This window comes from Camelus ferus, chromosome 19, assembly GCF_009834535.1.
Source record: "Camelus ferus isolate YT-003-E chromosome 19, BCGSAC_Cfer_1.0, whole genome shotgun sequence".
NCBI classification, from domain to species: Eukaryota; Metazoa; Chordata; class Mammalia; order Artiodactyla; family Camelidae; genus Camelus; species Camelus ferus.
This window is the reverse complement of record NC_045714.1, coordinates 5,480,868-5,496,567: the sequence shown is the minus strand read 5'-3', so window position 1 is coordinate 5,496,567 and position 15,700 is coordinate 5,480,868. Positions and strand designations below refer to the sequence as shown.

Sequence of the window (15,700 nt, the reverse complement as noted above, 5' to 3'; positions counted from 1 at the left end):
TTACATACCCAGGCCCCTTGTGCTGGGGCATTTGAGTTGTTTACGGTGTTCTGTTCTTCTGAAATTGCTGGGCGGAATGTGTTTATGTACTTTTCATTTTATGATTGGGTCAAATGTTGAACATGTTTGTGCAAAGTCAGGGCTTGAGAGGGCAGGGACTCCTCCAGGGTCATAGAGTGAGGCACTGGTGGCACTCAGACCCACAAGGCAAGGACGAGTTTCTTAGGAAACCCCCTGCCCAGCCCCAGGTCATTTCCCTAAGGTCAAAATGGGTTTCCTTGGGGGACTACCTCTCCAGACACTCCATGGGTAACACATGGGGTCCTTTCTCCTTGCTGTCACCTTTTCAGCCCCACTAGTGTTTATTTCAGGCCACAGCACCAGCTAAATATATTTGGGTTTGGGAGCATGAGTTCCCCTCACCTGAGGCCCTTCCGGCCTGTACCCACAGAGGGGTGATAATACAAGGCTTCATGGAGAGTCTTCCAGCTCCCCTAGGCCCTGCTACCTGGCTGCTCAAGGTTCCAGGATACACAGGACTCCAGATCCTGGGAGTCAGAAGGCCAACTCAGGCCCTCAGACTTCAGTAAGGGCCAGGAGACATGAAAGCACCAGAAACATTAGGAGGGTCCTCTGTGTGACCTAGGGAAAATTCTCTACTCTTTTGGAGCCTCAATTCCTCTATCTGTAAAATGGGCCTAATAATAGCAATGTTTACAGAGGCTTTACTCTATGCCAGGCCTGAGGCCAAGCAATTTATAAGTATTCTTTCATTTCACTTGCACAATAACCCCCAAAAGGAAGGGCTGCTCTTCAGATGAGGAAATGGATGCAGAGAGGTTGAGCAACTGGCTCTAGGCCACACAGCAGGTAGGTCATGGAAGAGACTATGAATTTAGGCAGTCTGGCTCCAGAACCTTACACCTGTATGGCCTAGGGTTATTGTAAGGATTAAATCAGGTAATCGGTGCAAAACAGATAGTGAACCGTCATGACATATTTACCATTATTATTATCGTTGTTATTATTATTTGCCTGACTGGTTGCTCTTTGCCTCACTGAGTCTTTATTTCCCTCAGTTGCCGAAAAATCCAGGCAGGGCATCGTCCTTGCCTCCTCACTCCCTCTTCATGTCCCTGGGCCTCCAAGCTTCCCAAATACCTCTCCATTACACCCTTCTCTCTGCCTCATCTGCCACCGAGAGGGCAGGGGGTCCCTGCTGCTGGTTTTGCACCCCACACAGTGGCCCCTGGCTCCGTCTATTCCCCCACACCTCTCACACTGCAACTCCTGAGATCAGGGGCCGGCAGAGCTTTTGCCTAAAGATCTCTCTTCTAGGAACCGCAGAGGCAAAAATTTGACTCCCCAGATCTCCTCCTAAGGGTCCCCTCCTCCAGGCCAGTTTCCCAACTCTCCCTCAGGGTTTGTTGGGTGAATAATAAAAAGTACCCAGATCCATTCTGGGCCCTGAGAGAGACTGGCCACACCCTTGGCTGTAGCCACCTGTAGGGGGTTAAATTGTGTTCCCCATCAAAAAGATATGTTCAAGTCCCAACCTCCAGAACCTGTAAATGTGACCTTATTTGGAAATAAGGCTCTTTGTAGATGTAATCAAACTAAGATGAGGTCATACTGGATTAGGGTGGGCTCTAAATGCAATGACTGGTGTCCTTATAAGAAGTGGAGCCTGCACGCACTCAGAAACAAAGACACAGAGGAGGCCACGTGAAGATGGAAGCAGAGATCAAAGCAATGCAGCCACAAGCCAAGGAGCGCCAAGATTTCCAGGAGCCACGAGAAGCTGGAAGAGGCAAGGAAGGCTTCTCCCTCTAGAGCCTTTGGAAGGAGCAGGGTCCAGCTGACACTTGATTTTGGACTTCTAGCCTCCAGAACTGTGAGAGAATAAGTTTCTGTTGTTTTAAGACACCCAATTTGCGATATTTTTTGTGGCAGCCACAGGAAACTAACCTGTCACCCAGCTGAGGGCCCCCAGAGTGGGTCCAAGGCCCAGGGTACAGAGGGAAGTCTGGCCAAACAAGCTCTTGCCAGGTGGGTGGTCCTGCGCTCATGGAGCTCCTAATCTAGAAATTTCTGGTCCTCAGGGACTTTACAGGATACCCCCACCCCACCAGATACCGCTGGGGACGGAACTCTCCTTTCCCAGTCTGACCCCACCCCTCTATCTACACACACCTCTGGCTGCCCACCTGGCTGAAGAAGGATGTGTGGAGTTTCTAAAGACTATTTAAAGGGTTAAAACAGGCCCCACTATGCGAGAGAGTCTAGGCAGTCAAGTGTAGTGGATAGAGTCCCAGATCCTGTTCTACTTCAATTTAAAAAGTTTTAATTACACCCACTCCAAAGGCAGAGAGAACAAAATGACAACAGTAATAAAAGAACTCAAGGTTTGAATCCCAGCTCTGCCACTTGCTGTGTGACTCTGGACAAATTACTTAACCTCTCTGGGTCTTGGTTTCCTCTGTTTTGAGTCAGTTGTGAAGGTTTAATGAGTTACTCTATGTGAGGCACTCAGCACAGGGCCTGGCACATAAAGAGTGGTGACCATGTTGTATTTCCTTGGGACACATATACATTCATTCATCATTCATTCAGCAAAGTTTTACTGAGTGTGTGCCTCGTATGAGAGAGAAATGAGGCACCAGGAGATCAGACAGTGAATGAAGCAGAAAAAATTTCCACCTGAGTGGAACTGACGTTCTCGTGGGGGAGACAGTCCACGGAAAAACTGTGGATTGTGAAATAAATGGATTGTCTGGTGGTGACAAGTGCTATGGAGAGAAAAAAAGGAAGGAAAAAAATGAAGGAAAAAAAAAAAACAGGGGAGGGGGCTGGAACGTGAAGGGGAGAGGGATGGTGGGGAAGAACAGCCATGTGTTTTCTCTGGGGGCTGAGTCTTCCCAGCAGAGGAACAGCAAGTGCAAAGGCCCTGAGGTGGTAGAGGGCCCCTTATGGCTGGAATGAGTGAGAAGGAGCGGGGAGAGAATGAGGCAGAGGTGATGGGGCCAGATCACGTAGGCCCCTGTGGGCTGAGGTGAGGGCTTTGGCTTTTCCTGTGAGTGAGATTGGAGCCACATGTGCATGTAAATATATATTTATTCATTTAATGTAGAAAGATGCAAACTAAGCGCTTCAGCATGTCATGTTGGGGACAGTAAAGGCATCAGAATGGGATGTGTTGATCACACATCACTTGAGCCTCACATCTAATCTTTTCATTTTTTTTTAATGAAAGAATAAATCCTGTAATATTTGTGAAATTGACAATTTGAAAGCAAAAAAGAGCAAGGGGGACCCAGACCCCTGCTGGCCAGAGTACCTCCAGCCCAGCTCAAGGGACATCCATGAGTAAGCCACTGGATTACTAATGGTGCTCAGATGTGCCCAGAGGTGGCCCTGGCCCGGCCTGGACACTTGCACAGACGTTGGTGTTACAGCCGGTTTATTTCCTGGACTCGTTTTAAAGAAAAACCCAGGGGAGGAGCTAATGGCCGGGTTGCCGCTCCCTAGTCAATCTCTCCCAACCCCTCGGCTCTGAGCTGCTGCCCAGACAGAGGAGGGATAATTCTTCCTGTCAGTAGAAAGCCAACCAGTAAAAATAGAAGGAATGATGGAGCTAGAAAATCACCATTTGGCAACCACCATGGTAATAATTGATTTAGGCAGAAATCACCAACGAGGGCTAAAACTTGCGGGTGGAAGTTTGAGGAGTAACGGGATATTCACATGGTCCTGGAATGTCTCCCCACAAGATATGGATTAAGTACAAGAGGGGAAAAAGAGGAACTTTATCCAGGCGAAACCTGGCAGACACCTCCTTAACCAAGTGGTCAAAGTTGACGTCACTAGTAACGGGACAAACTGGTGTATGTGCCCCGCGATACCTTGCACTGAGAAAGAAACAGCCACTTCCTTGGTTCTGCCAAAAGGGCACAACCCAGATTTAATCATGAGGAAGCAGAAGGAAAGTCCAAATTGGGGGACATTCTATAAAATACCTGGCCTGAACTCTTCAAAAATGTCAGACTCATCGAAGACTAAGAAAGGAGCTATTTCAGAATTAAAGAGACAGGACAAGTAAATGTGTAATGTATGATCTGGGTCTTTCCCCACCCCCACCCACAAAAGTGCTGTGGAGGACATCACTGGGACAGCTGGAGAAATTAATTATGACTGTGGATGAAGTAATAGCATTGCCCCAGTGCTAAATTTCCTGATTTTGATCACTGAACTGTGGTCATATGAAAGAATGTTCTTGTCTTTAAGAAATACATGCTTAAATATTTAGTGATAAGGGGGTGTCATGTCTACAAGTTCCTTTTTAAAAAAATTTTATTTATTTGCTTACTTATTTTTAATGGAGGTATTGGAGATTGAACCCAGCACCTCAGCCATGCTAAGCAAACGCTCTACCACTGGGCTATGTCCTCCCCCCCTACAACTTACTTTCAAAGGGTTCTGGGGGGAAAAAAAAGTGGGTATGTATACGTGTATTTATGGGGAGAGAAAATACAAACATGGTAAAATGTTATTTTGAAGAATCAGAATGAGAGATTCCAGTTTATCATAGTTTTCTTGCAACTTTTCTGTCAGGTTGAAATTATTTCAAAAGAAAAAAGTTTTAAGAAACCAAAAGAATTTGTCTCCCTGCTCTCTCCCTCTGGTCTCCATCCACCCAATTCCACTGCTGGGCCCCCCTAGAGGTGGCTTTTATTGTTTTACTGTAAGTCCTTCCAGCATTTCTGTATGCAAATACAAACAAAAACGAATAACGTGCTCCCTTCCACTCTTCTTCCCACAAAAAAGGAGCATGTTCTGCATGTTACTGTTTCCACTTAGCTAACATGCCTCAGTGTGGGCTGTTTCACTTCAGAGCTAGGGACCATTCTCATTCTTCTATCCCCACCTCTAACCCCACCATTGGGTCCAACATCTCCTTTAATAACCCCAAGTAGCTCTCACCCACCAGTGCCCAGGCCCACTAGCTTCTTAAATCCGGTCCACCCCACCAGGCCTCCACCCCTTTGGGCCAGGCCAGAATGTCATCCCTCTCGCCTTGGGCGGTTCACTGGCTCCCAGCTCTAGTTTCTTTCCTCCTCGGACTCCATTCTCCACCGGGATCCGGGAAATCAGTTGTTAGTAGAGCAGGCCTTATGGCTCCCCTGCTTAATTAAATGAGCCCCCGGTGGCCGCCGCTCTGGGCTTGCTCTGCTGGATCTGGGCTGGCTCCCCCACCGCACCCCGTCTCCCCAGCCCCTCCGCCACCCTAGTCTTTCTCCACCCCGGGCAAGCTCCTTCGGGCCTCAAAGACTTTATACTTGCTGCTCCCTTCCAAGACTGGAACTCTCTCCTCCTTCAGGTCTCCTCCGGAATGTCAGCTCTTCCGAGGGCTCTGGGCTCTCCATCGGAGGGAGCCCCACCCCATCGCTCTCCAGCACAGGCTCTTTTTCATTCCATCTGGGCCCATCACTGTAGGAAAGCGGTTTGTTTATTTAATCATTTGTTTGTTTTCTGTCTCCCCCACCAGAACGTAAGTTCCCTAAGTGCAAGGACTGTGCATCTGTTCAGGGCTGTAACCCTGGGGCCTAGAACAGGGCCTGGCACACACGGCGCTCATCCAAACCAATGGAATGAACATTCCTTTACAGTCTCCAGGGAGGAAGGCACGATCATCACCCCATTTTAGAGGCAGAAACAGGGAGTCTGAGAAGGGGAAAGCCTTGTTCCAGGCCCTGCCAGCCAGGGAGCCTGACTCCCAGGACGAGGAGAGCCTGGTGCACCCATACTGAATGCCGGCTAGGGGTTTCCATGCTGCCCGTCCCTCCTGGAGTGTGTGAAATCACTTATTCATTCACCATCAAAGTCAGCACCTACCATGGGTGGACGTAAATGATGCCCAGGGCCGAGGGACACAGTAGGCCTTCAGCAAATTGATGCCCAACCCCCGCCCCCAACTCCCTAACTTCCCTTCAGGGAGGCCAGCTACAATTTGGCGATTGTTAGAGAACTCTTTTTTTTTTTTTTTTTTTTTGGGGAGAGGAAAGCTGCAAGTCATTAAGGGCTGCTCCCGGCCTGCGGGTCACCATTTCCTGTTTAGAAGAAAGAATCATCTCTCCTTTGGAACATGACGCTCCCCCACCCCCGGCCTGACTCTGGGGCTCTGGGACGCCTGCGAGGCCCGCTCGGCTCCCCGCAGGAAACTGGCACCTTCAGCACCTTTTGTGCTCAAAAAGGACACTCATTTTCTCCTGGCCCCAGGAGGGCCCCAGAGGTGAGGTCAGCATGACAGCCAGCCGGGAGTGAATTATCTCAGCCCAGGACGCAAGCTGACCGTCTTCCCGTCCTGTCCTAGAGCAGGAAGCAGAATGACCCCTACCCTTTGGCCTGGCTTCTCACCCTCCCGGCTCCAGCCAGCCAATTTCCTTGCATCAAAGGCCATTTGGTACCCAGTGGCCAGACAGAGGTGTGGGTCTGACAGGGAGGCCGGAGCAGGATCCAGAGCCCTTGGCAACAGGAAAGACGTCCTCTGTCCCTTTCTTGATCACTGCGTTCCACCCTCTCATCTGGGAGAAACAGCCACTCCCTCCCCAAAGACCTGCAGTCCTGGGGAAAGCCCCACAGCCTGCCCCGCTGATAAGACCCAGGGAGCCAGCTTCTCAGCCCCTGGGCCTGGTCAGCTTCAAAACAGGAGAACAAGAGAGCGAGCGAGGGCCACAGTGTAGCACCTTAGTAACCTGCATACACACCCCTCCTGCTCACTGATCCACAAGTGTTTCCCAACCTCCACATCAGATGGGACATCGGGCTCCAGAGAAAACCCATTCCCACAAACAAGGTCCCTGACAAACCCGGAAGTCCAAAGCCACGTGGTATTTAGGAGGCCAAGATTTAAGGCTGCGACGGAAGTATCTGGGGTCCACAAATCCCTGCCTCCTCTTCCCTTCCTAAAGGCCCTTTAAAATAGACACTCCACTATAAAACCAAGCAGATTTTTTTATATATAAATTAACCGCTTTATTGAATATCAATAAACCGTACATATAACTATACAAAATGCTTCCTTAGTACAAAATGTTGCTTGCAATATAAATACCAGTGTACCTTTAAAAATGTAAACATCTTCCTCCTGGGCCCACCTGTCGGGCCCCGAAAATAGTTCCGGGAGATACATCGGTGGGGACGAAACGCCCCACTCGGGCCCCCGACAAGTGAAGGCAATTACTCACAGTCCCTTTTGAGATGTTGTTAAATTGCCCGTGAAACAGGTGCCACCATGACAAACAGGAGGCTGAAATAGCTGCCCCGGTCCTGGGGCATCCTGGGGTCTAGACGCTGTCTTGGTGTCAGTGACCACCCCTACGGGCCCTGTGGGCGCACCTGGGGGTGGACGATTGCATAGTCAGTCACACCTCCTGGAGGGGTGGCCTGAGGGTTCCTGGGGGGGAGGCTGGGGTCCCCTGAGTTGAGGGGTAGTTTCTTATCAGTCTGCCGGCTTTTGTCCTGGAGCTCAAAGCAGCTGTATCCAAACAGCTTTGGATACACAAACCCACACAGAAAGGCCAGCTCCGGAATGCCTGGGAGCGGCGACTGCCAGGAGGGGTCTCTGCTGCCGGCCACCCTCCCATCAGCCGTCCACAGAAAGGCCTCTCTCAGAGCCCAGCGAGACACCCAGAGCGGACAACTGGAAACTGGTCCTCAGAGTCCTTTGTGGCCCAACACAGCCAGAGGGTGGAGCTCAGAAGGGGATTCTGTGGCAGTGAGAAGGATGCAGGGTAACTTCCTTCTGGAGCTGGGGGAGGCCGCAGTTGGGGGAGGGCCTTGAGAGTCAGAAGGAGCCTTGAAGAGTCAGCGGGGGCCCCCGGAGCAGCCCGACTCTTGGTGCTTGTGGAGCAGGGACATTCGGGAGAAGGTTCTGGAGCACGTCTTGCACTGGTACTTCTTGACATCCGAGTGGGTCTGGAGATGGGCCCGCAGGTTGGAGCGGTCGGCGAAGGCACGGCTGCAGTGGGAGCAGGAGAAGGGCTTCTCGCCTGGGAAGAGAAGTCAGGAGGGAGCTGAGTGAGACTTAGTCACTTGGGTGAAGAGCTGAAGTTTACTGAAACACCACTCCCCAACTCCCAGCCTTTAGAACCCAGCTCACACCAACCTTGAACGGACTCCCATAACCCAGGAAAGCCAGGCCATATAGTGTCCAAAGGCCTACATTTGACAGGGAGCCCTACTGTTTCCCACTGTGTGGCCTTGGGCAAGTCATCTGGCTTCTCTGAACCTCCACTTGCTCATCTGTATAAAGGAGCTATTCATCTCCCACTCACAGGGGTTGGTAATTGAGAGAAGGTAGAATAAAATGCTCTTCCTGCTATGTCGGTAATGATGACAACTGTGTCTGCTGAACACTTACTTGTGCTGGGGACAGTGATAAGCAGCTTACACTCATCTCATTTAATCCCACCTTTGTCCTCAGTTTAGAGATGGTGAAAGTGAGGCACAGGGCAGCTGAGTAGCACATGCAAGGTCACCCAGCAAGAGCCAAGCAGCACCCCTGATTGTAACTAATACAAACTGCCTCTCAGTAAAGGGGGCTGTAGGAAGGCCTTCCTTATAACACCGCGGAGTTACCTGCCCTGGGGACAAAGCTCAAGAGCCAGGCTTAAAGCCCAACCCCAACCCCAAGCAGGTTAGGCCCTTCCTTTACCAAACTTCCCAGTCAATGCTGATCACACTCAGGGTAGTTTCAAGTCTATCTGTCCCCTAATCAGACTGAGTCCCATAAGGCAGGACCCTCCCCCACCTTGTATCCATTCTAAGCCTCCAATCCAAGGCCTTGGGACCCCCAAGAGGCTACAGAAACCTTTTACCTTGTGACATTTAAAACCGCTCCCCACCTGTGGCCCTCATGACACCTGCCTGGTCAGGCTGATTGGGAAAGAGTCTTGCACAAGGGGCTGGATATACAGTAAGAGCTCAATAAGTGCTTGTACAACAATAAGTCTTTTTGGAGTTTTTAGGCCTCAGAGGAGCCTGACCCCTCAGTCACCACCAGAATACACCATTCACTAACTTCATAATTCCGTGCCCCAACCCACGTCCCAGTTAAAAGAATACAGCTCACATTTCAAAAACATCAAACGCCGTGCTGTGTTTCTTTCCTGGGGGTGAAGCTTTTCCCAAATAGTTATAATAGTAATTCATTAAACAAATATGAATCAAGCTCTTACGGCATGCCAGGCACTAGTCTATCATACTGAATATTCTCCAAAAAATACATCCTCCTAGCCTCTCACTCCCAGCCTTTTATGCCCATAGGCCATGGCCCACCTGTTAAATCCCACGGCTGGAATTAAGAGATGGGAATGAATGAATTCCTGTAGACTACTAGGTGCCTGGGGCACTGAGCACGGGAGGGCGGGGTCCAGAAGTCGGATGCCTGAGGCCGACTGTGGAACCACGTTCAGGGGCTCAGTCTCCTGGGGCAGGTATACAAGGAAACAGGCCACCAGCAGAGCAGCGGGGACCTAGCCAGAGGACCTGGGAAGGGATGCCTGAGTAACTTGCTCTGCCATTGTTGAACTGCCTCTGCATACCAGGCCTAAAGGGTTTGATGACTGCATTTGACAAGGTCCAAGTGAAGTCCTTCCTCCTTCATACACTCCCTTGTGAGCTCAGGGCCTACAGTACGCAGATCTGGAAAAGGGAATGGAGTCCTGTATTCCCCACTTCCTCTCACCGCCTTAGCCAGGTGAAGGAGCCCTGGCTCCAGCCTATGAGCTGTCACTTGGGAAAATGACTTCCTTCTCTGTGCCACCTGTAAGATGAGGGTTCTGATGGCATCTCCCTCCTAGGGCTGATTGGTGACACAGGTGAAGGAAGCCCTGAGCTTGGTGCCTCCCACACAGCAAGTGCTTGATGTTAGGTCTGATTAGCCCATCAGACACAAACCTGAACAAAGGGGCAGGCCTGATGGGATGTGATGGGTGGAGGTTTCTGTGGCCGTGGGGCGGCCCAGATTCCCCCCACCCCACCCTTTATGGTGCTCCTGGCGAGTGTGAAATCGGCACCAGGCCGGCGGGGACAAAGGCTGCCGAGGGGGGCACTGTACATGTGATACTCCCTGGATTAAAGGGGCCTGACACACTGTGGGCCAGCAGCTGCGGCCTGAACAGGTGCTGGGCACCGCTGCCCCATGCACCTGCTCCACCCCCCAGCCCCCACCCCCTGGGCCCACCATTAAGGCACACAATGGGAGTCAATGAGGATGGCGATGGTGCATTTCAACAGGCTTTTTGTGTCTGAGCCATGCCTTTACATTAAAATAATGTCTGAAAGGGAGGGGAGAGAAGGTGGGGGGCCCAGGGGACCTTCCAAATAGACTCCTCCCAAATAGAGCCCCCATCAGCTGGGCAGGCACCCAGGACAGAGGTCAGGCAGTTGGACCTTTACATGTTAAAATCAGGGCTATTTGTGCACCAAATAAGAGACACGGGTAATAACAGTCTGCAAGCTATGGAGGATGCCCAGGTCCCTCGGTAGGAGTAATAATGATGCCAGTAGTGCCTGCAAAATGCCAAGCTTCACAAACCACCCCACTGACCGTCACAGCGCAGAGGTCAGCCACCGGGTCAGGAAATGCCAGAACTGAGTCTCCAGCCTGGCCAGCCTGACCCCAAAACCAACAATCATGACCCTTGAACCTTCTCCCTCAACAGTCACTCTCCAAAGAGCAGCCCAAGCAGGGTGGCGTCCACCATTCTCATTATGAAAAGGTGGAGTGGTTACCTTTTCCCCACTTCCAGAAAGTTAAAGGATAAAAGAAGCTCCATTTCACAATTTTCTACACATTTAGTATTAGGTTTTTGAAACATCAGGACATAATTGTGTTTTCTGCCAGCAAAAGTCTTCCTGGGTTTGCATGATAGGATTAAGTTTATCTACTCCACTGTGGGGGTGGGGTGGGGAGAGCAGATCTGAGAACCATCATGATAATAATTATAAAGTGATTAAAGGGCCACTGAATCTAGATAGCCCCCTATAAAATGCTATCACAACCCACTCTACATGATTATGTTATCATAATCAGAGAGGCTCAGAGAGGTTAAATCACTTTACTCAAAGACACATTTGTTCTAGAAGCAGAACGAATACCAACTATTGTTTTTGTGCGTACTTATCATGTACCAAGCACTGTCCCAGCTGCTTTCTGTCCGCTTTCCTTCATTTAACCCCACACAAAAACCCCACAAGGTGTTGTTCTGCTCATTTTACACGAGGATACTGAGGCTCAGAGAGGTGAACCATCAGCCCAAGGTTTGTGGGAGATCCCAAAGCAGGATTTGGAGCCAGGTGGGGAGTCTGACTACATCCTGTCTGGCTAGGGTGGGGGTGGGCTGGGGGAGGGTGGAGCAGGGTGGGCCCCTTCACACCTGGTCCCAACAGCAAGGTGTTGGTTACACCTTTCCCATATCCAGCTCCAACCCATTTGGCTGAGGAACTGAGCCTGCTGAGGGACTTGTAAAGTTATCTACTCAGCCCATCTGCTTAGCTGATGAATGAACGAATGTTTCTACCATCTCAGAGAGCCAGGCCCCTGAACTGCTGTGCTAGCAGTCAGGAGACTGGGGGCCTCAGTTTTCACAATCTGAAAATAACAGCAAACCCAGTCTCACAGGAGCTGGTAGAAAAAGCAGCAGGACAGTGAGAGGGGCAGCCAGCCCACGGGGGTACTCACCAGTGTGGGTCCGGACGTGGCCCTGCAGCAGCCAGGGCCTGGAGAAGGCCTTCCCGCAGGTGCCACAGACACAGGGCAGAGTGTGGCTTCTAATGTGCATCTTGAGGGCACCCAGGCTGATGTACTCCTTGTTGCAGTATTTGCAGTTGAAGGCCTTGCGAGACTGGGGGTCCTTGGCCACAGACAGCCCAGTCAGCTGCTTGGGCAACTGGCCCAGGCCTGGGAAGGCAATGTAACCCTCGGCCTCCAGGGAAGAGGCTGAGGTGGAAGAGAAGGACGAAGGAGCCGGTGAGGGTGGGCTGGGGGGCTGGGAGCCTTTCCCACTGTCCTCGTCAGACAGGGAGGTCAGCTCGACAGCCTTGGGGATCTCCTGGGACAGAAGAGAGGCCCAGCCAATTGGCTGGGCTTGGGGTGCCAGGAGAGAGTCCCAGATGAGCGTGGGCAGTGAGGCTGTGGGATTGAGGACCTCGGGAGGCGGGATGGCTGCCAGCAGGTGGGCCTGGTCATAAGGCTGCTGGAAGGTAAACTCTGGGGGAGACAGAGAAAAGGAGAAGGTCAGGCATTAAATCATTCAGTCAGTTAGCAAACCTTAGCCTGATGTGGGCTCGGAGCTGAGTGGGGCTGGCACTCAGTGTTTCTTAGATGAATAAAAGAATCATGACTAGGACACACAGGTTCCTGCCCTGGCAGAGCCCCCTCCTCACCCAAGTCACCTGATTCTTCCACCTCAACCTCCAGATCTTACAGGAAGGATCCCCCTTCCCCAGCTCCAACTCAAAGGGGTCACTGCCAGGTTCCCTTCCTCCTGAGTTACCCAAGCCGCCAGCCTGACGCAAGACCCCCAGGACCCTGGCCCTAATCTCCCCAAGTGCCGAAGCACCACCCCTGTCCCAGCTCCCCGTCTCATAGTCTCATACACATCTCTTCTCTCAACCCCTCCCTCAAATCCTCTGGACTCCGGACTCTTTCCAGCCCCTGGCGGTCGTCCAGACACAAGCCTCCTCCTCTCAAGTTCTATACTCTCGGGGCTCCTCCGCCTCTCGGAGGCCAAGAAGTCCCCTCAGTCCAAGACCACTGCCATCTAAAAGCCCTCCCCCAACCTCCCAGATCCACCTGCCCCGGACTATTCACCCCTCCCCACATTTCCCTAAGCCATGTCCTTTGACTCGACTCTGGCCCGTCGATTTTGTCCTCAAGTCCCCCTCTCCTCAAGTTTCCCTCACGCTGCCCCCTCGCCTGCCTCCCGCAAACTCCCCCAGAGTCCGGCACCCCGTCCACTCACCTGGAGAAGAGTCGTGTAGCTCGCTGTAGTTGGGTCTCCGGCGAGAACAGGCGGACTTCCTGACGAGGAAAGAGCGCGGCATGTTGGCTGGAGCAGCAGGAGGGTCGCCGGGTCGTGCTGGAATGGCAAAGCCCTCCAAACCCGAGGCCGTGCAGCTGCGCTATGAGTGGAGCCGGGGAGCCAGCTCGCTTAAATAATTCGTCTCCAATGGGGCGGGGCCTGTAGAGACCGCGCCCCTTTGTCACCTCCGATCCAATCGAGGCGCACCTTCCCTGGAGGCCACGCCCCAAGCAGGTGCGCCGGGGGCTGGCGGGGCTCGCGCCGCGTGGCGCTGGAAGCCGGGCGGGGCCGCTCCGAAGCCGGGTCTCTGGCGCTGCAGGGATCGCCCCGCGGCGAGCTGCCGGAGGCGGGGCACAGGGAACCCCGAGCTAGGCGGGACCCCCTTCGGGACCCGAGCGCCCGCCAGCTCAGCGAGGCATGGTCTCCCGCCTCTGGCGCCCCCTGGCGCCGCGCGCCGCGGGTCTGGGCACCTGATGTTCCGAAACCTCCTCCGCCTTGGGTTTGAGAAGGAGACGGAAATTTTCTCCGCCCGGAGGGTGCCTTGTAAAGAGAGTGGGATTGACAAAGAACAATACACAGTTCAGTGGAGGGAGCGAGGCAATGGACACCTTTACGTGGCTGCTTGTCCAGGGCCACAGCCTTTTTGCAAAGCAATCTGGCATCGTCTGGAAAAGTGCCTTCGTTCCCTAAATTAGCAGATGTTTACTGAGTGCCCACTAACGTGCCAGGCACTGTTCTCGGAGCTGGGGATACAGCCCTGAACAAAACACTCGGATTTCTACCCAAGGATAGCTCACTGGAGGAGACAGAAGAAGTAAACAGACAATTAGAATGCAAAGGGAAGTGTGCTTTGATGGGGGAAAAAGACTGGGCACTGTGACAGTCAAGAGGCGGGTCACTTGACAGGGGGTTGGGGGCAACTTCCCAAAGGAAGTGAATTAATACCGAGGGGAAAGGCCTGAGGTAAGAATCAGTAACTATTTCAGAGCCATTGAGAGCAGCTCCCAGGGATGGGGGTGGGGTGGGCAGGGCCGAGGGGTCAGATTTGCTGGGCCTCCAGGGCCTGGAGGAGTTTGGACTTTGCCTCAAGGGCACTGGGGAGCCAAGGAAGAATTTTCAGCTGAGGAGAAACCTGTTTAGAGTTCAGTTGAGAAAGATTACTCTGGGCAGGTGAGAGAAAGGAGTAGGGAAGGGTGAGGCTGAGGTGGTCTCCTCGCTTGTCTGGAGTCATCAATCCTGTGTCTAAATGTCCTAATGCTGGGCTCCATGGGAGGCATTGACTGATCCAATGTGGGGAGGGTACATGGGAGGGACAGCTGTACCCTCACCCCCACCCCAGCTCTCTTTGAGGGCCATGCCAGGCTTGGGGTGGGGGTGGGGAACAGAACTAAATCCACAGATTCGGCCCAATTTGTTTCCACCTGTGAAGCAAGGACTATGAAAACCTGTTTTAAGTCCCTCCACTCACCACCTAGAATGAGGGCAGGGAAAGTCATCTGTTTGGGTCATTAGGTGCTGGGGATAACAACTGTGAACAAAACAATCATCCTTACCCTGTTCTAACTGGTGAGTGGAGAGTGACGTGGGGGAGACAGGTCATATGCAATCATTAAAAAGTATATACTCCCTCCTACATCCATTTAGTTCAAATCATGATTTTCCACAGGCATCCAGAAGGAGGAGTTAAGGCTGTGTCCCTCTTCTCAAAACCTCCCATGTTCCTATCTCACCCAGAGTAAAAGCCAAAGTCTTCACCATGGCTCTCTGTCCTGTTGATCTGACCTCTGCTGATCTTGTCTTAAGCCACTCTTCCCCCTCCCCTTGCCTAATGATTCCCCCCTTCTTTCTGTTCCTCCACATCCCAGCCCTTGCCCACCACAGGGCCTTGGCACCTGCCATTCATCCTCCCTGCCCCGTAAATCTCTCTTCCTCCAGGTCTTCACCTGGTTGGCTCCTTTCCAGTCTAACTTTGCCAACTGCTCAGCCTCATTAGTAATGAGAGAAACACAAATCAAAACTACAAATAAGATATCATTTCACATCCATCAGAAAGATAAAAAGTTAAAAGCTGGTCAATATCAAGTCTTGAGGATGTGACGGCAGCAGGACTTTTGTTCCATACTGGTGAGAATGTCATAGCTACAAGCCACTTTGGAAAAGTTTGGCATCAGCTAATAACAGGTGACTCTCCTCCTGGCAATTCTATTCCCAGGTCAACTGCATCCCGGAGATTCTCAGCCCTGCGGCAGATTAGATTCCCTTAGGAAACAATTTAGCCTGGGCCCCACCCCCACAGAGGTCCTGATTTGATTAGTCTGGGTGGGACCCTATGGTATTAGCATTTTTAAAAAGTCCCCAGGTGATTCTAGTGAGCAGCCAAAGTTGAGAACTGCTGCCCATACCTAATCCCAGAAGAAATAAGAGAATATTCATTGCACTTTCGTTCCTAACAGAAAAGAAAAAGAAAAGAAAACCAAAACAACAACAACAAACTGGAAACAACCCGAATGTTTATCAACAGTAGAATGAATTAATAAACTGTGGTACCAACCCATAATGGAATACTATAAAGCAATAAAACAAACTACAACTCCATGCAACAACAGGGTTAAATC

At 51.7% G+C, this 15,700-nt stretch overlaps 1 protein-coding gene across 1 annotated transcript; it reads right to left on the bottom strand.

The window, feature by feature from the left end:
- Nucleotides 1-7,007: 7,007 nt before the first annotated feature.
- Nucleotides 7,008-13,606, bottom strand: SNAI1 (snail family transcriptional repressor 1). Its single transcript, XM_006174982.3, has 3 exons — nt 13,026-13,606; nt 11,744-12,271; nt 7,008-8,048 (listed from the first exon to the last, which is right to left on the bottom strand). The coding sequence occupies exons 1-3, from the start codon at nt 13,105-13,107 to the stop codon at nt 7,864-7,866; spliced, it is 795 nt and encodes a 264-aa protein (XP_006175044.1). The 5' UTR covers nt 13,108-13,606; the 3' UTR covers nt 7,008-7,863.
- Nucleotides 13,607-15,700: the final 2,094 nt, after the last annotated feature.

Excerpts from the sequence above, each read along its gene's own strand:
- SNAI1 (XM_006174982.3), bottom strand. The coding sequence starts at position 13,107 with ATGCCGCGCTCTTTCCTCGTCAGGAAGTCCGCCTGTTCTCGCCGGAGA. Across the intron at positions 12,272-13,025 it reads GCTACACGACTCTTCTCCAG|AGTTTACCTTCCAGCAGCCT; the intron begins GTGAGTGGACGG and ends TGTCTCCCCCAG. Across the intron at positions 8,049-11,743 it reads CCACGTCCGGACCCACACTG|GCGAGAAGCCCTTCTCCTGC; the intron begins GTGAGTACCCCC and ends TTCTCTTCCCAG.